Consider the following 27,376-nt stretch of genomic DNA (forward strand, 5'->3'; position numbering starts at 1 on the left):
CCTGTGCAGCACCAGTGTAGCTGTGACCCAGCCACAACAAACAGGAGCTTCAGAGTGTTGTTTTACTTGGGTTTTAATTTCAAACAGGGATTTTTGGCGGTGCTTTTTTCCTCACTTTATATAGAAAACCGAACTCAGGATGTGGAATTTGAGGACATCACATAGGGCAAGAGAAATATAGTTTCAAACTTAAGAGCACAGCAGTGAAGTCACTACTGCGCCTGAAAATCAAGGATATTCCACTGAAGAGACAGGAAGTGCCATTTTGTGAAGAAAAGGGATGACAGTTTTCTGCCACTGGGCAATGCAACATCAAGTATGTCAAGACATAAATGATCCATTCCTTGCGCACACCACGATGTAAAATTGCTGACAAGAATTGCAAGTTCACATGTGCAGCAGATACAAACCCTTCATAGTTTATTGATGAAAAGAAATTCTAGTGAATTGCAAAGTGAAGTTCCAACTTTATCCCACTAACAGCATTTCAGGAGGAAAAAGTAACACCACCATTGAGCTTTACAATCCTGTATTTTTAGAAAATGACATTATGGTACATCAATCCCCCTCAACATAACAACATGACATGATCTTGCTCTTCAGCCCCCAGGCTACTCCCCAGTAACCTGAGCTGGTCCTGGCTTGCACATGCAGCTGCTCCAGCTGTGCATTCCCAGCTGACAACTGCCAATGCACAGCAATACTTATGTTCATTCATGCACGGACTATTTGCTTTAAGATGTGGAGAACTACACAAAAATAGAAGAAACCATTTTCCATTCATTTCCCAGCACTAGGCTTCAAGACATTTCAAATATCTGTTTATCCCAAATTCGCCCAAAGAGTGCACCAAGCAGCCTCTACTGGGTGTTACAAAAATCAACAATAAATGTGCAAGTGGTCATCTTAAAAGTAACAGCAAGGACAATAATTAGATTAGTAATAACTTGATTTCTACTACCATGAATCAATCACAGGTTTCTAATATCTGATGTTGTGTGAGGACCCCAGACAATAATCTTATTTAGAAACTACACTTTGTGCACAACTTCCTAAGATGTACAATGTCCTTCAGAATAATTCACTTTCTGTGAATACTTCATGAGAACATTTGCTCTTGTGTTGCCATGGAAGGAACAACTTACAAGAAGAGTCAGGTGGCTTAAGAATACCCATCCAATCTATATTTGCCCTCTAGCTATAAACTGGCCTTTTAGGAACCCTGGAAGAAAAAAAATCCTTAAGATTTCTCTCTACTGCCTATGAAAGAAGGGTTTGGTCAAACAGGGAGTGAGGATTCCCCTGATCAGTCGCTTTATTTTAAGCTCAGCAAAGCAAAGCATTACCCAGACAACTCAGGGCTACTGTGTTCAGGCTCTTGTCAAAAATGGTGAGGGAAGACCTCAGGATTTTGTTAAATTCCAAAATACAAGCAGTTCATTTAAGAGTTTTGTTCAGGACTGGTGTGGGTCAGCTCAGCTGCAGGCTACAGATGTTACCAACACTGAAATCCTCTCCTGGTCTCCTTGATCACGTGTTTGAAGGGAATCTGGAAAAGCATGAGAGGGTTTTCTGAGACCTCTTTATGATCCTGGAGTGCAAACACCAGGAACAACTTTGCTCATGAACGATTTCCAGTTCCAGGCTGGCACAGATCACCAAAAAGTGACTGCTGAGCACTGGGGGAGGAGAGAGTTGCTGCTGGCTTTGCCCTGGGCCAGCAAAGGCAGCTGTGGTAGCTTACACCGGGTGTAAAACCAGCCTGGAACATTACTCCAGACATACTCACGGAGACTAGCTTAAAGCTTCAATCCTCCCCCTTTATCCTGCAAAGACAGTGACTTTTTGTTGAAATCCAACCTTTTTTAGGCTGTTTTTAAGCAGAACAAAGGAGTCTCAAAAAGACTTTTTTTTATTTAAAGCAGATCAGGAATTCTGGTAAGAGAAGAAGATATTTACAGCCACTTAAAAAAACCTACTTCTTATGTCAGTGTCCCTTCAGCAGAGGTTTTCTCAAATACATTCTTCAAAGCCATGAAAACTAATTTTGCAGTATCACTCATAACCTCGGCTTTCTGAAAAGAATGCTTCATTAGAAAGTTTTCTTCAGCTTCTACTGCCCAGGAAGTATCTTCTTGATCAATTCTGCCCAATTTGTCCCAAAACCTCCGGGCTTTGCCCTTTCTAGCTCATCTGCCACCTGCCCTGCCCTTTGCAGCCAGGCTGCAGTGGCTCTGTCCCTTCCCTCTGAGCAGACAAGGCACCAGCACTTTAAAATGCTAAAAAATACACCTCTCCTTTCTATTGAATCTCCCAGAAATACTTCCATATTCATGTTCATAAGCTGAACACACCAGTTATGGGGTTTTTTTCCTACCTATTTTCTTATTAAGCCTCAAATAAAATTTCACTTATTAGCACTTGCAAAGGAGGAAACCCTTGAGACACAAGTGGGACAAACATAAAGGTCAAGGAGTACAGCAGGCAGGCTGCAGCCCCAACAGCTTTCTCACAGAATCCCAGGATTATGGAAGGAATGAATGAAGTCATTTTTAAAAGACAGTTTCATCTTGTAATATGCTACAAAAAATTTTGTCACTGAAGGTTTCTGGGTCTAGCATTTAAGAATAGATGTGAATTTACCTGCTCAAAAATGGTTTCATCTACTGAATCCGTCATGTTAAAACACTCTGAGTTTATTTATACACCTTGTGGTAAAAGGAAGCCTGGACACAAAATTACCTTCACCTTACCCTGAAGGTGCTTGTCAAGTGTCTGAACTCCTGAACTAACCTGGAAAATGGGATGTTACCTTATACCTCAGCAGCAACATGGTTACTCTGAACAACTTGTGTGTGTCAGGCTCATGATGGGGTGGCTTGGTCTGATTTTAAAATTAGTCTGGAAAAAAAAGAAATTCACCCTGAAATACAACTGCAAGTTTCCTTATGCCATGAACAAACTGACAAGAGAACACTCTTTCCTTCCCACCTCTAAAACTGTGAGAACAGGACAAAAGTAACAAAGGAAACATTAATTTGGGGGCTTTATTTAATTTTTCTTTTCTTTTTTTTTCTTTTTTTTTTAAGATGCTACATAGTCAAACAAGATTGGTCTTTTTACGGCATAGGACTAGTTTACTACTAATATTTTTGTTTCTCCCCTAGATAGACTTATTTACATACAAAAACAGTTTCCTGACCACTATTTCCCCAATGCTTAGATGATCAAAACTCCCAACAATTGTGTAGTGCCCAAAAACACCAGGAGGCAGAATAATCTTGCACCACTACAGCAGCAAATTTCTAGTTCTTTTCACTGGCTTTGAACAGGTGCCTTTTCATACCACAAAGTATTAGTCAATTCTGTGACAATAAGGAAACATGAGAGGAAATACATTAAATAAGTCAAATATGCATTAAACATCTCTGAATAACATTTTAATTCAGCTAAATGAACCAACAGCACTGTAGCTTGGTCCCTTGGTGAGAACAAGGCATTGACCTTTATTCCGAACGAGCCCCTCGGTGCTGCCCAGCTCCCTCAGCGTTGCCACAGACAAGTCTTTGCAGCTTCTCACTACTCATTTAAGTGCCAAGAAGTTGGTAACTTGCACAGAGTTGAAGACACTGACAGAAACTGTTAAATTTATGAGCAGAATGGTGGATTAACGTATTTTACAGAAGTTATCAACACCTCCTGCCTAACCCAGCTCCAAACATCCTTAGGGCCAGCTCCAGCAGTGGAGGAAGAGGTTTTTCTAGTTTTCCTTTTTTTTTTTCTTTTTTTTTTTTAAAAAGAGGTAATCCAGCAACATGTACCAGGGTCTAAGAATGTTTAAAATGACATATACAATATTTCATTGTAGTGTTAAATCAGGATTTTCTCCCCCCCCTTCATCACTGAAGCATATTCTCTTTCATTCATTCCCTCACCATACATTTTGAACTTTCTAGATTATGTTACATAGTATTTGTGCAGGGGTAATTTAAAGGCAAGACCTGTGAGATGTCATACATTAATTTTTTTTTTAAACATTGTTATGAATAAATTTAATCCAATGATATGGCAGAACCATCAAACCAATTTACAATTTTCCAGCATGCTGCCTCTACAAGGCTATTTTTCCTATAATTACACCAAAGACAAAGAACAAAACCACCAAAGCAAGTAGTCTGGAGCTGAGCCCTTCGTCCTTGACAGCAGCTGCAGAAGGAGATATTGGGTTGTTTGTCTGGGGTACCTTCCTCATCCGCAGTCCATCTTCTTCCTAAAGGAAGAGATATTGATTATTTCTACAAAAAAGTGCTTTCAATATTCACCCTTATCGTATTTATTTAGGTGGGTGTTATAGAATAGGTAAAAGCGAATTTACAGCTAAGTTAGAGCTCTGTTTCCTGAATGATCCTGAGAAGGAAGGGTAGTGAGGCAGGAGAGGAATTCTGTGTCTACAGCAAAGCCACACTCTTGGAAATTTTCTCCTGCTAAGGGAGTGAGGAAGCAATGAGGAACCTGCAAGAACTCTTGTCTAAAGTCTAGAGACAGCTCCAGAACTTCAGAAAAGCAATGGAGAGAATGGCATGAAGGTGCTTTTCTTGCTCTGCAAGCAAGTAAGGTGCTGTTGGGAAAGATGTCTCTCAATACAACTAAGATGAAGTTGCACGTTTTTCACAACCCAAGGCAATTACACTCATCATTCCCCATGTCAGATGTCACAAGTAAATCTTCCCAGACCTTGAAGGGAAATCTGTTTCTCCCATCATATTAATGCTGACATTTTGACATGAACCTAATGGCAATAATTAAGATATTTTCTTGGTACGACTTTGGCAGCTCACCTGATTTAAAGATGAGACAATGGATAAAACAATGTAACACCAGCAGATATTCTCATTTCAAGTGGGGTGAAGCTCCCCTCAGCTCTCCCTGAGCTGTTGTGCAGCACAGCTGTGTGTTAGCACACTCCAGTCACACACACACACTCAGAGCACTTCAGGACAGGGGCAAAGGAGTCTTTTGTGACTTAATTTGTGTCCAGCTGAAGCAACAGTGTTAGACTTTTTAGATACAGTATTATAGTGCAAAAGTATAAGGTACCAAAGCAAAAGGCTCCAGTCTATACTTAAAAAAAAAATTCAAGAAATAAAATTGTAATAAAAGTTACTGCAGCCTTGTCAGATAATTGTCAGATAAGTGAAGTTCAAGGGCTCAGGGTATGTCAGTGCTTCTCACTTTCGAATTTAAAGGGGCACCTACATGATCTGAAAGTGAACTTATTTTTTATTAACTAATTAATTAATTTACTCACTGAAAGCCTCAGGCTATCCAATACCTCACTGCTGCTCTAAGTCTAAATGGGGACAACTGACTTTTGTAAACAATAAAATGCTGTTTACATACAACAAGTTTTGTATAGAAACAACAAATTTTCATTTTAAATATTTTAACTTCCCTCTGACAGTGACTCTAGCCTGACATTGACAGCACCTGGTAGCAGGCAGTGATTTAGCATTGTTTTCTGATGTTTTACAGATGTTTTTAACACTCCACAAAGGGAACAAAGAGCTCACTGATCAAGGACATTACTGTAAGACATCAGCTCAATTCTAGATAGCTCCTACAGAGTGTTTATTCAAGACTGATTTGCAAAACAATTAAATTTAATTAAATTTAGAGTATTGAGTATTTAGAGTATTGAGTTGCTGGCAAAATAAGAACACAAGGAGAAGTTAGGGTCATGTCTGTTATGTACACATATTATTTCTGTGCAAAACAACTCTGTTTTCAAGAATTCCTCCATGCATCAGCCAGTCAAGCAGCATCAGAGCTGAGAGAACAGAGCTCCTTTCACTGGGCTGCAAGAGTCACAACATCCACACTTTCCTTGGTGCTGATATCTATGGAAGTAGATACAACAAATCAAACTACTGTAAAAAGGAATTTTTCAGCAGTGATAAAAGTTTCTCAAGTACTGGATTTCCCAGCCATGTGCTGGATATGACAGGAAGCACATTTCCCATTCATGTGTCTTAATTTGGCCATTTCAGCAGCACATTACAGGTGCAATTACTGAAACACTCAGTATTTGCACAACGCTGCCCTCAAGCTCCCACCAGTTTGGGGAGAACAGGGCCAAGTCCAACACTGAATGCTTAATTCAGACTGAGAAATTAGGTGGGAAAAGAAAAAAAGAGAGGGAATTCACTCCTCTGGGTTGCTACCCAATCACCTTCTGTGACTGCATGACTTGTGCCTCCTTTCAAAGGGACCATTGATTTCAGCACCTTCTCAGAGTTTACAGAGAGAAACCTGAATTATCTTTTACTTTATAGACAATATTAAAATATTGTGCTAAAGTCAGGTAACCAAACCTTTAAGATGGAAGCTTCTTTTTCAGGAAAGGGGTAAATCTGAAAAGAAAACAACAGTGATCTTTACCTTAAACTGTTTATTCTCCTCCCGTAACCTCTGAACTTCTACTTGAAGCCTCTTATAGTCTTCCATTACTTTCTTAACTTCAGTGTCATCCAAAGAAGAACTTATTGATTTAGACATTACAGAGGAATCTGTCTTTGTTGCAGTTGTGGATACAATTTTATTTATTTCTATGTCATGCTGTTAAAAAAGGATAGAGTGATTTTTGGTTAGTTATTAACACCACACCACACACCTGATATATAGGAGGAGAATCAGGTAAAATTGTCTGTGCACACCTGACACATGCCTGTATAAAAAGAAATACACAACATTTTGCTTTCTGTAATTTTACTGCTTTCCCAGACAACACCAGATCAGCAGCAATAAGTGAAGACAGAATGACCCTGACTTTTCAGACCCTGAATATACAGAAAAGGAGATGTCTCTAAACCAGGTCCCACAATCAGTGGCCTCCTCACTCTTCCCTCCCCAGGCACAACACAAGCAGCTACTGCAGGAGCCAGGACAGTGCTGCAGCTCCCTCTCCCTTCACTCCCCACTCCTGGCTGTCCCCTCTCCCTCCTTCTGTGTTTCTGTAGGGATGGAGGAACTTGCAGCCCCAGCTGGGAAACAAAGGTTCAGACCTCCAAAGCCTGCACCCTTTCCTGCCTTTGGATCCTTTCCATGCTCTGCACTTTAGAAATGGTCTCTTATGGAAACAAACCTCTCCTCACCCAATCAACTACATAATCCTAATTACACTGTTCAGTGCAAAGTAGAACAACTGTGCCTTTAGTACCTGCACATTAGGAAGCATTTTTCATTTTATTCAATCCATTATCAGTTCTACATTGCACACTACATACTTCCATTAGAAATTAATATGTTCATTACCCTAAAAAAGGATCCTACAATATTAGGATTGCAATATAATTCCTAACTGCTTTTGTGCCTTCCTCACCAGCTTTCTACCAATTTACTTGCCAAAATAAGTGTTGTACCAAGGAAGCAAAGGGGAGTGTTGGACAGGCAAATTTACATTGCTGATGGTTACAACTGCTTCAGTATAAACTCTGAGCTTCACAACCAGCAATCAGCATCTTTAATCTTTTTTTAAGTATTCTTTATCCTGTGACTGTTCACTAAATGAAAACAGATCAACTCAAAAATTGCTTTGTGCTACTGCTGCACTTATGTTCAAACTGGCTGCTAGTTACACCAAGGATTACCAATATTTTAAATAGTTTATATTGTGTTTATGAAGGGTAATGCCATCCAGGCAGTGAAACAGAGGCTTCTGTCTTGTGCTTATATAGCTATCTGAATAAACATGCCATTTCACAGGATTTACTGTGGTATTAAGTTAAATCACTCAATATGCATCTGAAAATACTCACAGGCTTATCATTTTCTGCTGGTAGCTCAAACACACACCTAAGTTTCGAATCCATGAGTTCTTCCGGTTTTGCTTCTTTCCACTGGAATAAGTTAATATTAATTTAATATTAAACATATTAGTATAATCAGGCAGGTTGGAAATGCAGTGCATTATGTAAACAAATCACACCATTTCACTCAGAAAAAACCCGCAGGTGTTTATCACATTGCCATTATCCACATACAGAATGAAAAATGAGATCAAATACATAACTGAGTGGTATCATAAAAGACAGACCAGATACTATGAAGTAAATCATTCTAAAGAGTCTGAAACTTCCACAGGTAATTTATGAGAGAACTGGGAGCTGTGTCAGAGTAATTAGCAGAGACAGGGGGAGTTATGGGCCTGCTTAAAAAAAAAAAAAGAAAAAAAAAGAAAAAGGAGGTGCGAATTCAAGGGAAGGGAAAGATAACAAGCCCCCAAATCAATCACAGTGTGAGTTCTCAACTCTTTGCCCAGTGGAGTTTCTATTCAAAATTTTAAAATTTCACATGAGCTTTTCTTCTGGAATGAACTACAGGACTGTTCTTCCCCCTCCTTGTTTTCCACATCCTTACTTTTCAGCATCAATGTCTGAACAGCACCAGATGTGCTACCTACAGAGGGATAACTTGCCCTCACACTTTCTCTCCCCGTCAGCTGGGGAGTCTGCCATAAACAAGATTCCTTGCAATCTTTTTGATAGGGATCAGCAGTAATAAATCTTTGCTCAGTATCAGCTGTAACCCTGAAGTGAAAAGATTTATTCTCAGTGGTAATAAACAGCAAGAAGTGTCCACACTGATATCCTGGAGTTCTCACGTGCTCCTCTTCACTTTGACCATCCTCCTGGTAGCTTGGTATTCCTCAGTATATCTCAAGTAGGTGACAAATTATGGCTAAGCCCATAATTTGCAATCTGGAGTAGTATTTAACCCATCCTAAACAGCTGAATCGTAGTTCAGCTTTGCTGGGGCTGAAGTCAGAGTTCTATTTTGAGCTCCTTGGCTGCCTGTGAAGTGTTGAAAGCTTTATAGTACTCCCATAACTGGTCTCACCTGTTCATCCAGAATAGGAAGAGATCTGGAGAGTGGTAACAAAACTGAGAACTGATCAAAGTGTTACAGGAAAAGGAATCATATTGGTCTGGAGAGCTCTGGAAAACTGAAAGGCCCATATAGGTACTAAAAAACATTCTTTGCCAGCAGAATAACACTTGTCATGGTATAAAGTAACTCATAAAAATTAAAGAGCTCGAAAGAAAGGCAGACTGGCTTATCTTTCTAGTGATGCAGACATTTTATTACTATTGCTGTTTCTCCCACTGGATCTTATTTTGAGCCCATTAAATAAATATAGTTCCATAAATCAGTTTCAGAAGGGAAATTATTAACCTGCAGAGTGCCCCAGCTTTAAGAAGATGTTCAGAAGAAGACACATATTGTAAGGACTACTGTAGAGTTCTTCTGGGTTGGCTTTTTTGTTTTTAAGTAGCACACACAAGCCACACACTTTTAGAGTAATGGTCTTTTTCCTTTTTTATATTGTGTCCTCAACAGCCACTGAGTGTTCTCTCAAGCTAACAAAAGCCAGGCTAGAGAAAGCTTCCTTGTGCCTTCTTCTGGGGGCAAATCTTGCTGGTAAAGGAAAGCCACCAGTTGACATAAGGGTTTACTGCTTTCCAGGCTGTCTTACTGTAGCCTGATGGTCTTTCTATGTCTTTTGTCCTTCTCTGCTCCAGCACCTACATATTTCTACTACTTTCATTTGTAATTCACAGGACAGAATCTATGAGGGCCTTTCATTTACAAAGCCACAGCAGACACAGGTAGGGATAAAGGAAAATACAATACTTGTAAATCATCCTCTTGCATCTTGCAAAAAGAGCTGCTCAAGAGAAGACTCAAGACTGAGAGTAGATGCATAAAATATATAAGATGATACAGATTTTGAATATATTCTGTATATCCTTAGAATATATGGTTCAAGCTGGCCTTTCTAAAGGATATACCACAAAAAACTACAATGACTTGTTTCATGACTTGTCATCCCATTACTGACAGCAGCTTCCTAGAGAAGCAACCACAGACACCAACTTTCAGTGCAAGGTTCCTGGGGCTCAAAATAACAGAACATTCCCTGCCATGCAGAGTTGGAAATCTGGAAAAGCTTTCAAGGACCATTCCAGCGTGGTTTGACAACAGTCCTTAAAGAACGCAGTAAAAGGACTTAAAAGTTATACAATTAGAAAGAAATCCATTTAAAATTATTTCAATACTTACTACTGCTTCCATATCTGAAGTATCAGCTGGAGCAAACATAGACTGAACCATAAACTTGTGTTTACTTTTCTCATTAGGGTCATAGTCAAAAGGCTGTAGCATCACTGAAAGAAAAAAACCCCAGAACACATGGCATTAACATTGCTCTGGTGCAGAGTCATGCACTGATGACACCGTTACCAGATTTCAGAAAAACAAACATTAAAATGGTTTCAAGTTGTCTGTTGTTACGACCAAAGCAGCAGTTGAGATCAGGAACCTCACTTTAAACCAGAATTCTGAAAGGAAGCAAGAAAACCAGATTTTCTCAGTCTGTCTAGACTTTTGTCTGAGAATTCTGGAAATGCTGATCACTCTACAATATTCTGTACACAGCTATGGCAAGATAACAATAGTAATTTATAGGAAATAGGATAATTTACGTATCTTCTGGGACAGAGGGAGAAATTTTCCAAGGCAGCATCTTTTTGTCTTGCTCCATCCTTGGGGCAGAAGTAACAAGCATTTTGATGAGCTGTACACACAATATTGCTGATGGTGACCAAGAAAAGCTACAGAGGAGAAGTCAAACATTGTAAACCCTGAAGTTCAAGTCTCGAGATGGAAATTTCCTCTACAAAGTTTAAGAGTCTCATGGTATTTGCTTTATCAAGTGCAAGTATTTCTCTTCCACAAATAAGTTACTGAAGGTTTGTTACCAATTTATAGCTGGAAGTTTATAGTTAAATGTGATGCAAACTTTGCCTATGAAAGGTATGCAAGGAATGTATTTATCTTCATTCAAAAAATCAAAAGCATTCCAAAATTTACTTATGAAGAGAACGACTGTGTTCAGGGTACAGAGAGGAAGGAACAGCAGGTTTAGAGTGTGTGTGCTTTTATTTAATTTTTTATGCAGTATTGGGAATTTCCATGTCTTTGCTGTTGGGTTAAAGCAAGCCAAAGAGGGGCAGCTGGGTATTCCATTTACATGGAATATTCTTTAATCACAGCGGTCACTTGGAACCCCCACATTTGTGAGTGACACCTGGATATTCAGCTGTCAGGACATTAATAAACAGGAGTTTGGCTTCAAAGTGAGACAGAACATGTGAAAATAAGCAACACAAACATGTTATTAGAAACTGCAAAAAGCCACCACCCCCTCAAACTGCAAATGAAGCTTGCAAATAGTGCCATTACTGCTAACAGAAAAAAATGGTGTAAGGTTTAAAAATTCACATTTTATGACCGGTCTTAGTTCAGCCCCTCAATTCAATCACTAGGAAGAGAAGCAGTTCAAGAATTAGGACCATTTTCAAGTACTGGTGCTACTAACATTATGTGCCCAAATTCATACACACTAATTGCAGGGGTTTGTCATATAAAAGCAATATCCAAAGACCCCATTTGTTGCAAATGAAGGCAAGACAAACCAATCTGCCTCCCTTAATGAGCAGGGTATGTTATGGCTGTATCATCTCTAATGTGCACACAGTCTGTGGCCATCAACAACCACATGCCTTTTAAAGCCCAAAGAGAAGGAAGGCAATAAATTCTCTCAGATGAGGTGCTTTAAAAATTATATATACATTTTAAATTCACCTTGCAGTACTCGGTATATTATTCCAAACTAAGTATTTTCCAAACAGGAGTGACTGCACTGTGAAAGCACAACTATTTCAACACTGTCTGACACATCACTGAAAAGCAGCAGCATCGCTTTTTCTCCTCTGTAGTAGCGAGTCGAGATTATGAAGAGTTAAACTTGAGCTAGGAGTTAGAAGCAATTTGTTAGAGAGATTTTGTCCGTGAACACCAGTTTTTTTTAACGATTCAGTAGACACTTAAATAATTTTAAATCTACATAATGTGTAAGATCCAACTGGATAGTCAGAACTATCCAGCATTTATGGAACTTCTACAGATTGTGGTTTTTTCAGCTTGCTTTGCTGAGTGCAACTATCAGCTCATTTGAAAATCCTCACTTCCCAAGGGACAGTGCTGAATCCATCCTGGAATGCCAAACGAGCTTTCCAAGCTCCATTCACTGAACCACAAGAGCCAGAGAGGGCTTGACAGCACAGACGTTGGTAGCACTTGTATTTTTAGATCAATACATGAAAGCCACATTGACACAATTACTCAGCAAATGTCTTGTAAGCCAGATGGGAAGCTCAAAAATATGTTGTTTTTTCAAGAGGAAACCAAGCCATTTTAATATTTATCCACATACTAGTGGGGTTTCTGTGAAAGATCAGTTTCATAAAACTGCCCTAATTGCTGGAGAAATTGCTACTGGGGATGTGGCTCCTTTGTTCTGAATGGAAAACACAAACCTTATGCAAAACTTATGTGAAAAGAGTGTTCCTACAAAATGCCTTATCACATCAGTTGTCCCATCTGGTCAGAAGTTTCAGCTTTCATCAGAAGTCAGATATGTTGCAAGAATATTTTTTAAGAAAAAAAAATATATTGATATGATCTTCAAGTTTACTGGCAGCAGCATCCATCAGGCAGAGATACCTCAACCACTTCCCAAGCTGCTCACCCTACAGCTCAAGCACCAGCACTGTTTTACCACACGCAAAAACTGCAGAGTCACTGAGAGATCAATGGACATCAGTTTTCTCACACATTCCTGCAATATCCCCAGCATTTTGCGCTCTGTAGAGAGCCAAGGAGAGGCACTGACCCCTCAACATGCTCCTTCTTTTCCATGGAACAGTATACTGGCAAAGTTAGTCACAATGACAGAAGCATTAAACTCCTCTGGTTTTCCTAGAATAAACCAGCTTTCTCAAGGAACAGAGGAAATCTGAAGCAGGGAACACCTTTAACACCTGCTAGGATCTAGCTGTCCTTTCCAAGAGCAGAAGGAACAGAAAAGTCTCCCAGCTCAGATAGTCAGCAACCTTCCTCTAATTTCCATCTGAATTTATTAATGGCCTGTTTACTTGGTCCTGGACCAACACTGCCCTTATGCTGAAATACCAGAGAACGGGAAGAGTCATTTACTTCTGGCACCCTCTGAGACATCAATCATGGCAACTCTTGGCCTTCTGGTAAACTTAAGCCAGACTTGGTGGGTCCTCTCTGGGTCAGGCTCCCCATTCATCCTCTGCACCTCTTTTGGTTTGAGCTCCTCTAATTATGCATGCAGGAAACTTTACTAACGCCCTGAATCACAGTATTTATGCCCTCTCACCTCTTTCCTTATCCAGATACATGATGCTACATTTGCTTTACTCACAGCCACATTATGTCAGCATCTTGCTCACCCCCATCAGGCCCCTTCATTTAACAAGCTTGCAATTATAGCAGGAGTATTTTATACTCCAAATATGTGATTTTGCAGTTTTTCTGATGAAACTCATCCCATTTCTCTTACTGTAGCCTTCAAGGACACCTAATTCTGCTGCATATCTTCAATCTCCCAACTTTACAACATCATCAGGGTTTTTAGTGTACTCTTTTTTTCCAGAATTGCTTGTAAAAGCATTAAACAAGATTAGAACCAAGAATCACTTTTAAGAAACATAACTGGTAGCTCCCTGCTATCACATTTCCATCCATATCACTGTTCATTCTTAAGCAGCTCCTTCAATACACTATCAATCTATTTTTTCTTTTCTAGCTTTATCAATCAATTTCCCAAATGGCAATGCACAGAATTCATGGTCTGGATGGATCAAATCTACCACACTTATGTCACATAAAATATCCCAACCAGAAACAGGGGTGAGCCTCAAGATCCTTGTGGAATTCCATCAGCTCTGACAGAGGTGAGCAAAAGACACATCTACAGAAACAAGCAAGAATCCACTGCACCATTCCATCTTTGTCCATGTTTACATAAATAAACATAAAATTTCTGTAAATATTTCAATAATACTAATAAGTTTTGAATCTGTGAGGACCAAGATAAAATTTTAAAGCAGGCAGGCAAGAACAACCCCAAAACTGGTAGTTTCTGCAGAGTCCTGGGAGCTCCTTGGGAACAGGGCACAGGAGTGACACTGCCAAGGAAAGTCTGAGAACGCAGCAGTGGATGGGACACAATCGGTGCCTGAGGGAATGGGGCAGACCCACTGCGACTGCAGAGCACAGGGCTGCAGCTCCATCCCTGCTCAAGGCAATGCCTTTTCAAAGCCAGGCAAGCTCACAAAAGACTAAAAATCCCTCCCTGGATATTCGACAGCAACCCAAGGCTAATGTCAGCTCCTCCCCATTTTTAGGAGGCATGTTCAGACTGCTCTCTTCAGTGGGACACTGTGCACAGACGGTACCATCTGCAATTCCTCTCTCCCCCTTATACACCTATTGCAGACTCACCAGCATCTGCTGGCATTCCTTCACTTTTCCTTTGTAATCCATTCATGCTTTTTATTTAGACTTCAAAGCCACAAAATCAGCTATCTTTGCTGAAATCAGACATGCTTAACAGCAGTGGAATGTGTGCAAATACTCTTTTTCCCAAGTATTGCAGCCCCAATGCAATGGAATCAGATGACAGTGCACACATACGCTTCCCGACAGTTACATAAACTCAGCTGTTAAAATTACATGCCATTATATAACAGGTGAAAACACGGGCTCCAAACCTGCCATCCCAGCAGGCTGCACATGCTGACAGGGCCTCAAATGCTGGTATTTAGCAAAAGCTGTGATATGGCATAAGAAGGCAGCATTTGAGACTCTACTAGATTAAAGTGAGCTTTATTTTTCTAGCATTTTGTATGTGTTTAAATGAGCCATCATATTAGTGTGAAATAAAATGGAACTGCTGCCTCTTAGAGCAGAATATCTTCTCATTTACTTGCAGCAAAATAGTACAGACACAGTTTCACAGGAGTATAAGAAAGGCATCTGGTTACTCCAGTGCAAGAAGGAAGAGGCTGTCCCAAATTCAGCTTCAGGCAGTAATATTCTCTGAGACTAACAAATGCTTAGGCACTGATTTTTTGGAGACCAAGTGCAGCACCAATGCACTGCTATCAGTGGCTGTGGTAAAGCCTGTCAGCAACTGCAAAGGGGACAAGATTGCATATAGCAAATACAGCCCAATTAGCTTAAGTGTCCAGAAATTACTGAATTAACTATAGTTTAATAATTTCTCATCGGTAGTATTTTCACTAGGTTTGGAGGAATTCAAGTCTTATTTATTCAAGTCCTGTTTTTATGCCTTGTGCAAGACTTGAATTAAATGACTGAAAAGGTAACTGATACAGAAGCAAAGAACCAAATTCTATTTATTTTTCACTTCATTAACTCCAAAATCAGTCCTCTGTTCTCAAGCAACATTACTCCAAAGCAAAGGTTAAACACATCTTTCCCCCTTTCTGTGAATCTGAAAACAATTATATTCTGCAAGTTAATGGCAGTCCCCTCTCTGATCCCTCCTATCCAAAGGATCCCACCTGCTGATCAGAACCAAAGACAGTGCCATCTTCAAGTCCAATATTAGGTCCCATGCATGGTTTAAAGGAGCTTAATATATACCTAGGGAACAACAAAAGTGTGCTACTTGCATTTTAAAATATAATGTTAATGTAAGGACTGGCAATTTAGGATCATTATTTATTACCACTGCTATTATCAGCACGGAAATACTAGAACACGGATGAGCTTGTGATTTAATATACCACAACCATTTTCCACACTAACCAAACCAAAAATCACTGCAAATAAGGTTATCAGAAAAGGGAAATTCTTAAAGCTATGTAGGCAAAAGCAAAGCACAGCTCAGGGTAGCACAGCAGTCTCATAAGGGGATACTTTAAACCCTGGACTAGAACCACACTCTACCTGGTGTGCCACTGGGAAGGGTCAGGCTGGAAAAGCAAGCTGCTGGGAGCATAACAAGAGATGGTTCCTACAACACTTGTCTGCACTGTATTTGCTCAAGGTGGAGCTAAGGGGCATTTGTAAGCAGAACTTTAATACACCACTCAACACTGAGATCAAGACAACATTTCAAAAAGCCTGGTAAGAGCCTGCAAAGGAAGCAGGCTTTTAATTTTCAAAGTTCATCTGCAAGATGAAAAGCATCCACATTTTTATAGCATGAAGATAATTTGTAGCTAGAAACCATGCTAATTTTCATTATCATTTCATTGATTTCAATGCATTTGATATGCTTGCCTGCAGCTAGTATAGATGACAGACAGCTTTACTTGGGAATTGTCCCGACTTTTAAAAATCTCCATTTCTCTCCAGAGAGCTTTTTCATTTACATATTAGTCATTTCAGAGCTCATTGGGTATGTGCTGGCCCTCTCCTGAAGCAGAAGCGCTTTGCCTGCCCCACCTGGAGCTCCCACACTTCCCTGGTTACTTCCTCACTGTGACATTCCCCTGGGATTAACTGCAAGGGAGGCACAATCCTGTAGCCCTTTGCACACTCAATTTGACAGCACAGAAATCCCAGAGACAATAGATCAATGAGTGTGCAAATATGGGCATGTGTAAGAAGACTTACAGGATTAGAGTTGCTTAATTTTACAGTGCAAAGTGGGTTTGGAATCAATTTGTATTTTGTTGGAGCAATTTCTCTCCAAGGGGGGGGTGTTTAAATATTTTACATTTTATTAAGTAAGAAACTGAACTCTTGATTTCTACATGTTGATTTTTTTCAAGTAAAAAGCAGTGGTTTTAGCTTCCCAGATTTTTTATTCCAGGCTAAAAGAGGTTGGTAGGAGCAAAGTGTATAACCTATCAATAATATTTCTTATCATGCCAGTATTTTTTTTTTGTTTTTAGAAATAGCAAAGCAAATCTGCATGTTTAGAGAAATAATGTTCTTAACTAAAGTCTGACCTCATTCATCCAATATGCCACAACTAAATGCTTTGATAGAATTCTTTATTAAGAACATGGATCAGAGATGTCATTGAGAAAATATACCATCAGAAAGTTAATAATACACAGACATTCTGTTTGGGAGAATACTCAGCTCTTTATGCTCTCAAAGTAAGCCACTCCTTTGCTTTTCCATTACCAAACTTAGGCAAGTCAAGAGCTACTGACTCATTAGAGAAAATCATTAACTTTTCCTATGCAACAGCAAAGATTTAGTCACTTGACATTTTTAACACCAAAGGATACTGAATCTTCAAGGCACACAAAACAAGCACGGTTTGAAAGTAAATGTTTTCATTGTTGGTTAAATCAAAGGCAGTTTGGCATCAGCCCACACCGGTCTAAACCAGGGGATACAGTCCGCCCAGTTTTATTCTTCCCTCAATGTGCTCATCCAAGCACTTGTCTGACCCCGTGGTGAGCTGGTTCAGGAACTTAAGCTGGCAAAAAACTAACTGTACAAAAATAATCTCACAGGGAGGGCAGGGCTGCAGCAGGACTGGTTTGGATACGTTGGCTGAGGCTGTTAACGAACCATATCAATCATTTATGTATTTCTGCCTTTTTCCTCTCCAAAACAAGATGCAAGACCCAACCTATTACTGCTAGACCAGGAGTAAGGGAGGTAAGGATACATGAAATGGTTGCTTCTCCAGGAAAACACAGCTTCTTGGATTCACCAAAATACTTTCAGGCTGCGAGGCATTCCAAGAAATAACTGATTATAAGAAGCAATTTTCAGTCACCAAAGAACTGCTTGAATGGCTTACCAGAAACATTAATTGATGTTCCTGCATCGATAATTCCACTGTTGGGCCTTACACAGTATCTACGTGGTGCTGTGGTCTTAACTTTGAAGCACACATTTCTGTCCGTGGGGTTGCCGAGCTTCAGGTTTGTAGTGACCACATCTGTGAAAGGACCTGAGGAGCAGAGCAAAAGCAGACTTGAAATCACACAGAAAACACTTTTCAAGCAGAGCCTAAGCAGGCTCTAAATCTCTGTTCACAAATCTTATAAAGTAATTAGATGTTCAATTTCCATCTGCAGCACGTACAGATAATCATGCACGCAAAGCTGAGGCTGCCACCAGGCCCCAGCCCAAGAGCTCATCATTAACAGCAAAACAAAAGGGGGAAATCATTCACACATTGTGCCAACACCACAACATGGCATTCAAAGGATGCCAAATTCCCTGCTGTGTCACAGTTGCTCCATTCTAGTCACTGAAACCCAGGCTAGCAGAGATACCAACAAATACCCATGCTGTAGATGGTAAGTAGTGAGTACAGTACAGTTTGTTAACCAGGCACGGAATGGGAATCAAGGACTACCACAGACCCATCTGCACATGAAGCTGGACCTCCACAGAACCAGGATTCCACCATGTATTCAGGAATGTCATACCAAAACCAGCAAGACAAGCATTTAGGGTACATCTCCTTTCACCTACCAAGTTTTTTTTGTGATTTTTTGTGGTTTTTTTTTTTTTTTTTTTTTAATAAACTCTCTTGGCAGCTAGAAATTATAAACCAGAATAAATAAAATAGCCTATCTCACCCAGGACAGGAAATAACCATGTGGAAATAGGAAAATTTTTAGACACTGAGAGCACTGGCAAAGATTTCCATATTAGCAAAGCCAAAATCAAACCATTGTCAAGATCCGCAACACCAAGTGCAGGCAAATCCATTTCTCTCAGGCTCACTACCTAATTGAAACTCCCAAATCCCTCAGGGAGAAGAAAGTCTGATTTCTTACATGACACTGATAAATCAGACAGGTAGCACACAACTACAGTGCTTTACAGGCGGTAAAGAAGTAAAATTAAAAGAAATATAACCACACTTTGATCAACTGTTTTCTCCACAGAAGTGATTAATTTGATGCCTGAATAAAATACCTTCATCTGCCCTCAGGAGTAAAAACAAATTGGTCAGAAAAAAGCATCAAACTTTTCCTTGCAGAAATGGCAGCCCTAAAATTGAAAAAGGTAAAATGACAATGATAAAAATATTGGCAGGCAGCATTCCACCACCCTCCTCTCACAGCATGGATGGCTTGATGTAATTCAAGTTTGCTTCTTACTCTACACAAATTTGTCTCCTAAGACAATGTTTAATCCAGCTCTTACAGTACTACAGTCCTGCAACCTCTATCCTTGATCCAATTAGTTTAAAGTAATTAGAAGGGAAAAAGCCTAAAACAATCACACATATAACAACCCCAACCAGACAACAAGGCAGCACCATTTCTGTCTGCACTCTGAGCAAACCAGCTTTGCAATCCAACACGGGAGCAAACAAAAATTGAAGCAATAAAATTTTCAGATCCCATGGCAAAGGTTTCACTACAATTGTGCTTGGTGAAACATTGAGATGTGAAAGAGAATGAAACACAACTGTCAAATTTTCTCTGTGTTCTGCATGCAGGGAGAGACTTTAAGTTAATGGAAAATAACTGGCCAGAAGCAGCCATGAGGCGTTAAAGAAGTTAAACAAGCCAAACAATCAGAAAAATCCAGCAAACATTAGGTGTGCAAGGACAGTAGCAGATCTTCAGAACAGCTCCAACTGGGAGAAATCTAACATTTCAGAAGAAATTATAGGATGCCTAAGCAATAAGGATGTGTCTTTACTAAAAAATTACAGCTTGAGCTGTTCCAGCACAGAGGGAGGGTTGGCTGTACAAAGCCCTACATATGCAGCTGCATCCTCAGTAGTGCTTTACTGGTCTGCATGCTGGGATAGATTTCCTGGGGGAAATACCATGTTTTTACTTGGCTGATCCATGAATGTGTGCGGGATTTGTGTGCCCCAGCACAGAGCTGCTGTTTGAAATAGTAATACAACAACAATTCTGTCTGGAAAATAATTTCCAAATGGAGTTACTTATTGCTAACATAGATCATACCAAAATATTTGGCAGCAAAACCTTTCGGCAGACGGAACTCATTTCTTCTTGTCTGCTTGGTGTTTCCTCTTCTGTTTTGTCCACTAAACCATAAACAGTTTCTTTAGCTACATTTCCCCCAAATTACAGGTTTTACAGCCACCACAACTATACTAGAAGGTTGACATCTGCTTCCAGCAAACCTGTGTGCAGGCACACTCCTTATGGCACTGCTGTTCAAAGCAAAGCAAAACACAGCAGACAAATGCAGCATTAACGTGCCATTAAGGTGTCCTGACGTGTGTAAAAAAATAAACAGACCACAGGGTATTACTCAGGGGTAATTGGGGCATGGCAGTGAAATATTATCACTTGGCTGGCCTGCCTTTTAAGAGCAAGGCCCATGGACTGCCAGCTCAGGCTGAAATGAAACCTTGGTCGCCTGCTGTTGGATTACTGTAGCCAAAATTACAGGTTTTTTGGAGAGGTTGGGCTATGTGGGAGAACTTATCTCAGGATAGATATAAGCTAATTCTGCACTAGAGATACACCTTTGCTTTCCAGCATCTGGATTTGAGCATTGTAGATAAGGCTGGTGTGGGTATTAACAACCATGCGAGATGCACATTGACTCTGGAGCTTCATTTTCCAATGCAAGGCATTGGGACTTCTGCACTCACACTCACATACAGTAAGAGAAAATACTCTTCACTTTTTTCCGGTAACTTTGTCTTCATTACAAGTGGATGGACTATTTATACAAGTTTATGCAACACCTGGACAATGGTTGTACTTCCAAGGTGGGCTGAGAGCACAGTTAAGCCAGACTGGTGCATCTGGATGGTACTTGGGTAAAAGCCACAAGTGAAGACTGACTCTTAAAACCCACAACCCGTACTTAATCACGTTATTTTGTTTTGAATGTTTTTTCGATTGCTCATAATATTTCTAGATAAGTTGAACTCATAGTAAGGCAGGGTGCTTTCTAAATGACAATTTGCACTTTAAAATCATCCCAAATGTTTTTCTCATGTGTTTTTCAAAGATCATGAGAAAAATGCCACTGGTGTCATCCCAAGGACAAAGTTATGGGAAACAGGGTCTGTACATGCATCATCCGACATGGGGTTGTCACGGGAGCAAGCTGTCTAGAAGGAAGAATGTAGTAAATTGAATTTGGTGCAGAAAGTCTGAAATATTCCACAAGGGCTTGGTGACTTCCTCCTGCCAAAATAAAGTCAACTTGTGTTAATGCAAAGTGGGCATCTAGTGATACACAAACAACCAGTATTACCGGAAGGAAAGGAAACATTACCTCCTATACTCATGAAACAACAAGCAGTAAGAGGTATGCTGGTTTTTCATAGGACTACTTTTCAGCAGGCTTATTTCTGAACTGTGGCTTTTCACCCAGGCACCACACATCCAACCCTTCACGTTTGAAGATCACAGTGTTATCTCAGAATTTTCTACACTCCATTTCCTATTCAAACACCAGTGCTGTATCAATCTTTCCTAAGAGAGCCATTCTGCAGCATATGGCATTGTAATATCCCACACCATTTTAGTAATAATACAAAAGTCTGGGAATTAGGTCAAAGGAACATGATGTCAACTCTATTTAAATTTTAAGTAACTCTCACTGCAATAGAAATTGCCCATAATTGTACCAGCAAATCCAGGCTGATAACTTTTTGATGAGCACAGTACTCACTGTGAGTTCCTTGCCACGCGCTCCTCAAAGAAACCACATTACACAGCCACATCATTTGTACTACATCTTAATACAACCATCCCCACTTTAACCAAAATTCCATGCTTTGGCATGGCAAATAATCAGTCCTCATGCTGTTTGGCACATGAAAGAATTTAGCATAAGTACCAGCAGAGGGAAAGCTTTGATGGCCCAGGCTTGGGCAGGAACATTCAAACCCAGCAGGGACAGTCCTCTGCAGATCTGTACCTGCAATTATCACTACATCTTTATAATTAACTACACACATCAGGTGGGCCACAGGGTTGCTTAATTCCTGCATGAGTCCATCTCACTGCTGAAAGGGGAGGTGGTCTGGCATCTCATCTCCACCAGCTGCCTGTGCAAGTTGCACTGTGTTCCTCTGCATGGGCCAAGAGCAGAGCCAGGGAGCTGCTGGGGCTGGAAATTAATCCACTTACCAGGCAGGGAGAGAGGGAGGGGGCAGTGGGGAAGAGAAAAAGGAGAATCAGTTTTCAGCCAGAACACGCAGCACTCAGATCTGGCATCAGGGAAACTGCATCTTCCTGCACAGCATTCTGCCAATTTAAGGTCTCACAGTTGTAGGTTAAAGCTTGCAAGCACATCTGGGCATACGTGCTGCAGTCACACTTGCAGTGTTGGCATAGCTGCTGAAAGTAATTAAGGCACATGCATCATTTTTTTGGTACTTTTATTTAATGCAAATTCTCATCTGCTAAAAGCTAGACATCTCTAAAAAATGTAGTGAACTTTTCCAAGAAAAGCACTGCAGGAATACTTGATACAATCATAGTCATGTTCAACTGGCAGCCATTGATCCACAAGACTAAGAATAAATTCTCATCAAACTGCCCATGTTATTCCCAGAGTGTTTTAGATGCACTTTCAGCATCTTCCCCTAAACAACTTTTGCAACTCCAGCTCACCACAGACATGCATCCAACAGCAAGGTAATTGGAAACAGGCAGAAATACAGGCAGAGCTTCTCGTGAGATAACCTCTCTTGTACTTCCTTTGTGGAAAGCAGTGGAATGCAATAATAGGAGGGGAAGGACGCATTTCACCATGGTTTAATCCCACTGATGTGTCAGATGAAAGTCATTAATCACCTGACACATTAATCAGCCATAGAAAGGTAACTGAAGAATCTTTAATAAGGGAGATAGTGGAAAGCAGTAGAGGGGAAACCAAAACTGCTTTGTGACTATTCCCAAGAGCCCAAATCCTACATGTGATGGGTAGATGTCCACATGGAGCAGTAACTAATCCAGTGAAAGAGCCACACTGACCCTGTGTGAGTGGAGAGGATGGGGGCTGAATGGGATACTTATCCCTTCCCCATTCCACACCCCACGCTGGCCCCTCTCCCAGGGCATTAAGTGCCTCCCCCTAGCTCTACCAGCCCTTCAAACTGGGGATGCCCCTTGCCCTGCTCTAGAGAGAGATGTCAGCACCATCAAAAAGCCACCACACCCATCTCTCCATCTGATTAGTTCAGTCTTTCTACCTGCAACTCTTCCCATCTTCACATCTGAGTGGTTTCTCAGTTCCTTTACTGCCTCTGACTGCACCAAGTGATTTTGTTTTATTTCCATGGGCTCTCCCATTTTATTTTTGTGGATGTCTATCAGCATTACAGACAGGCAAAATAAAACCAGTAGTGATGTGCAAGAAGGCTCAATAACAGGTGAAGAACTTGACTTACTGCATGCTCCTTTTTAAAGTCATATATAAAGCTGATGACCTTTGAAGATAAACACTAAAATGAAAAGAGCTGAAATGTCAAGCAAGACATCTTGAGCTATCAGCCAGGTGCCTGAGAATCAAGAACACCCAAGATACACTCAAACTCTCCCACCACCTTACTTGTCTTTAGACAAATCACTTAAGGGCTTGATCTTCTGCTATTAAAAGCCTTAAAAGTTGACATCAACTCCAAAACAGAAGCAGGTTTGGACCCTTATAGTTTCACTCTCCGTCAAGTAAGGAGAATACTTACCTAATTACACAGAATCTTGTGAAGATTAGTGTTTTTAAAAGTACCGTGTGCCAAGGTTTAATCATCATCATCATCTGGCTCTGGAGACTTTCATAATTAAGCGAGCATCCGCAATTTTTGAAATCAAAGAAGTCAAAAAATCAGAAACAAGAAGAGCCTGTGTTGCATAAATATCTGATTTCACAACTAACTCACTGAGAGAACCCAAATCCCCCAAATTTGCTAATTATTTTAAAAAACAAATCCTTGTGTAAACCACTTGCCAAGCTTTTGACCTCAGCTCAGATTTTAAAAGGAATTAGCTACAAAGCCCCACCCTGTGGAATCAGTATCTTTACTCCCAGCACCCACCTCCTCACCCAAAAGAGCCCTTGAAGCAAAGTGACAGGAGGGGAGTGGTCTCTTCCACTTCTGCTGTGTCAAGCAGTGGATGCCTGGATGAAAAAATATTACAAAAATAGAAGCAACATCCACATCACTCCCTATGCAATAGCTGATGCAGTGGAGCAATTTTTTTAAGAAGTATGCATCAATAAAGTGACCTAAGAGAATAAAAAAAAAAAAGGTGAAGAAATCCAACAAAATTACATGATCCAGATGCCAAAGTTGGAGCAAGGTTGGCAGTAAGTTATTCCATTTAGATGGATTAATCAGTGTCCTTCCCTGGCCTATTCTGGCATAAACTCTTTTTCTCAGAGCATGCCTCATGCTTAGTTGGGAAAAATACCCAAACCCCAAACAAATATGAGACTGAAGACTATTTTCAGGGTATATATTAGTATGTAATTTTTGTCACCTTTTATCCCTCAGAGGATCATTAACAGTCTGACTTCAGAGTTGTAAGAACTGAGAGGCCACACATAAGCTTGCCAAGAGAAATAGAAGAATATGTTCTTCGTATAATTTTGGTATCAGTGTCATTTGTTTTTTTCCCAACCGATCTCTTCAGAGTTTTCTTACACCCAAAAACATTACCTACAGCAAACTTCAGCAACAAAATCACACAACATGAACTATTTTCTCTGCATCATAAAGTTAAAACAGATTTCTGCACACACTTGCATAAAGAGACTGAGAGCAGCCTTGGTGAGCTTTCAGAGGTGTATCTCTGTTTCAGCTGTGCTTTCAGATCCTTTTAGAACCAAGTGCCAAACATATTGTATTACTTTGCTTGTTCTGCACACAAATATCACATGAACCAACTCTGTCCAGGTATGGAAACAGCTCAGGAAACAGTGGCACAGCAGCTGCATCTCCTTCAATAACTATGATGTAGCCAGATCCACTTAGAGTATGGCACCTCCTTAGACACAGCCTGGAGCTCCATCCATGGGGCATAGAAAGGACACAAACAAAGCCCAGGCTCCCAGGAGAAGTGGGGATGCAGCAAAAGAGCAATGAAGCCCTGATGTGCAAACCTCCCCGACAAAAACACTGCTAAAGACTGAAGTCAGTGTAAAATGTTTCCCTGGAAGAACCACCCTGATTTCAATCATCAATCCAAGCTACACTTTTTCTTCTAAAGTGATTTTTTTCCTGGTCTAATTTCATCACTCATCTCCATTTCAAATGCACATTAAAATGTTCGGGAAGGAGCAACTTAACTACTCCAATTTTATGCTCACATATACTCCTCAAATAGAGAAATTTGATGTGCAACTTAAATAGCAAATATTTTAAGTGCAAAACTGTGCATAAATTGAAAATACCAGAAGAAACAAACAAAATTAGATATTCTGGGGATGCACAAAGAATAGCTGCTTTTCTAATAAGTTTAAAAAAAACCCAAGCCACATAAAATAGACAGTGGGATACTATTTATGGCTACAAATAAGGAAGGAATCCTGAGTTTAGCAAGATATATTTCAGGGGAGCCACTTGAAAACCAGCCTATTAATTGTACTTTCAGGACCAAAGGGAAAAAAAAAGCAAAACAAAATCAGAAATTAGGCAGCAGCAGTGAGAAAACTTGACTGAAAAAAAAAAATCTGACAGTTTATATGTGTGGCATAGAACAAGAAACAAATGTCAAGTCGTGCTCTTCAAGCCTAAACTTCTGTCTTTTCCAATCTAAACAATTCCATGATTCTATGATCATCTGCACCGCTGTATGACATCAGTAAGCACAGTGTAATACCAGCTATACAAAAATTAAGGGGAAAAGAAAATGTTACTACCCTTAGATTTTTGCTCCTAGTCTGGTAAAAATATAGGAAGGCCAGAAGAAGAGACATCACAAACCAGAGGAAATGAAAATATTTTGAGAAAACACAAAATAAATTGTTAATTCACATATCACAAGAAACACTTGCAAATATCAACAGGCAACAAACATAAAATTGCACAAGAGAGAGGGTGAACTGCTGGGAGAAACATCAGAAGCATCAGTGAAGACGAAGTAACTGGTGTGATGAAAAAAGGAGCAGTCTTGGGAAAAACACGAAAGTGCAATTTTTTTTCTTGAAAGAATTACATAGTCATTTGACATGCCTTCTACAAGCACAACTAATTTGTCTTTTAAATTGCTTGCAGAAACATAAGATTTGGCTCCATAGTGATCCCCACACCTACATGATTTTATAATCTGCATCCTAAGTAACTGGATCACCAGGCAAACCTCCCCCTTCTCTATTTTTCCACCTCTCATGGAAACCAACCAAGAAAACAGGATTAAATTTAGAATGATAAAATCTTTAATCCATGCACCATGGTATAAGGGACTTCGTTTACAGCTCAGAGAACTAGACACTAAAGTAGTTTAGTAAAGAGATTATTTTCATAAAGTATTTATAATAACGTGGGGTAAGTACTGCAGGCAGCAGCAGTACCCAATCTGTACAAACGTTTTTGAGGCCAGGAGAATTACAGTTGAATTGAGCAATTTTCAGAACAGCTCTAATAGAGAAAGGACAGACTCAGCCCTCAGTCTGGGTTGTGTTGCTGGTGTGAACACGCAATCACTTCGATCCGTGTGCACCTCTACCCTGCCCTGAATTAAACAGGGCAATGGTGATTTGCTTTGCATACATTTCCAATGACAGCAAGACCGTGACAGCTGTTCCAGACCCACAGCACAAATCCCTCTTTACAAAAGGTTGCCTAGCAGGCCAAATTTTAAACTCAACAACATCCCAGGCATCTCAGAAAATATCCTATATGGCTCTACAGACATCTTGGTCTACAAAGCATTGAAAGAGTTTATATATTGAAAAAATTCTGGGTCAAATGACAGAGGAAGAGATTTAGCATGAATCTAACCCCCAGCTTGGACAAACTGGTACTTAAATATTCATATATGTATGTAAAATAGGCTTCCTTTCTGCCTCTGGTCATCACATAGGAAGACAAAGGACCTTCAGTGTTACTTGTGGTAGGAACTGTCACACCAGTGCCAGTCCCTCATCCAGAGGGGAGAGGGCTCCAACTGGGAAGAGTTCCTGGTCTAATCAGTGAGGATTTACTTGCAGAAAAAACGCCAACAAAACAACAATTGCAGCAGCAAGATGATAATGTTAAAGATCACGTTTCTTACAAATACAAAGATGAAATTTAAGTCTGAAACAACAGCTGTCACCACCACAAACAGAACTGTTGCAAACACCATCAATAAGGCTTTCAAAGCCAAGCAGCCACACTGACAGGGAAAGTGAAGAGGCTGTTATGGTACCAACTATGAAATGCATTCAGTAGTTATTAGCTGTTCCCAGCAGGCAGCAAATATAAGACCAATATGGTAACAAGATAGTAGAAAATGAGTGTGACTGCAAGATGTGGGCAGAATTAGCAAGGGTC

General features: G+C 40.1%; 1 protein-coding gene across 1 annotated transcript in view; it reads right to left on the minus strand.

Annotated features, from left to right (window-relative positions):
• Positions 1 to 398: 398 nt before the first annotated feature.
• VAPB (VAMP associated protein B and C) overlaps positions 399 to 27,376 on the minus strand; it is a 33,405-nt gene continuing 6,427 nt past the window's right edge. Inside the window, exons 2-6 of the mRNA XM_048321939.1 lie at positions 17,729 to 17,881; positions 10,120 to 10,223; positions 7,815 to 7,895; positions 6,439 to 6,615; positions 399 to 4,270 (exon numbers count right to left, since the gene is read on the minus strand). Coding sequence (XP_048177896.1) covers positions 4,112 to 4,270; positions 6,439 to 6,615; positions 7,815 to 7,895; positions 10,120 to 10,223; positions 17,729 to 17,881 — 674 coding nt within the window. The 3' untranslated portion in view covers positions 399 to 4,111. The remainder of the gene's footprint in view (positions 4,271 to 6,438; positions 6,616 to 7,814; positions 7,896 to 10,119; positions 10,224 to 17,728; positions 17,882 to 27,376) is intronic.

The sequence above is a fragment of the Corvus hawaiiensis genome, chromosome 17, assembly GCF_020740725.1.
Source record: "Corvus hawaiiensis isolate bCorHaw1 chromosome 17, bCorHaw1.pri.cur, whole genome shotgun sequence".
NCBI lineage: Eukaryota > Metazoa > Chordata > Aves > Passeriformes > Corvidae > Corvus > Corvus hawaiiensis.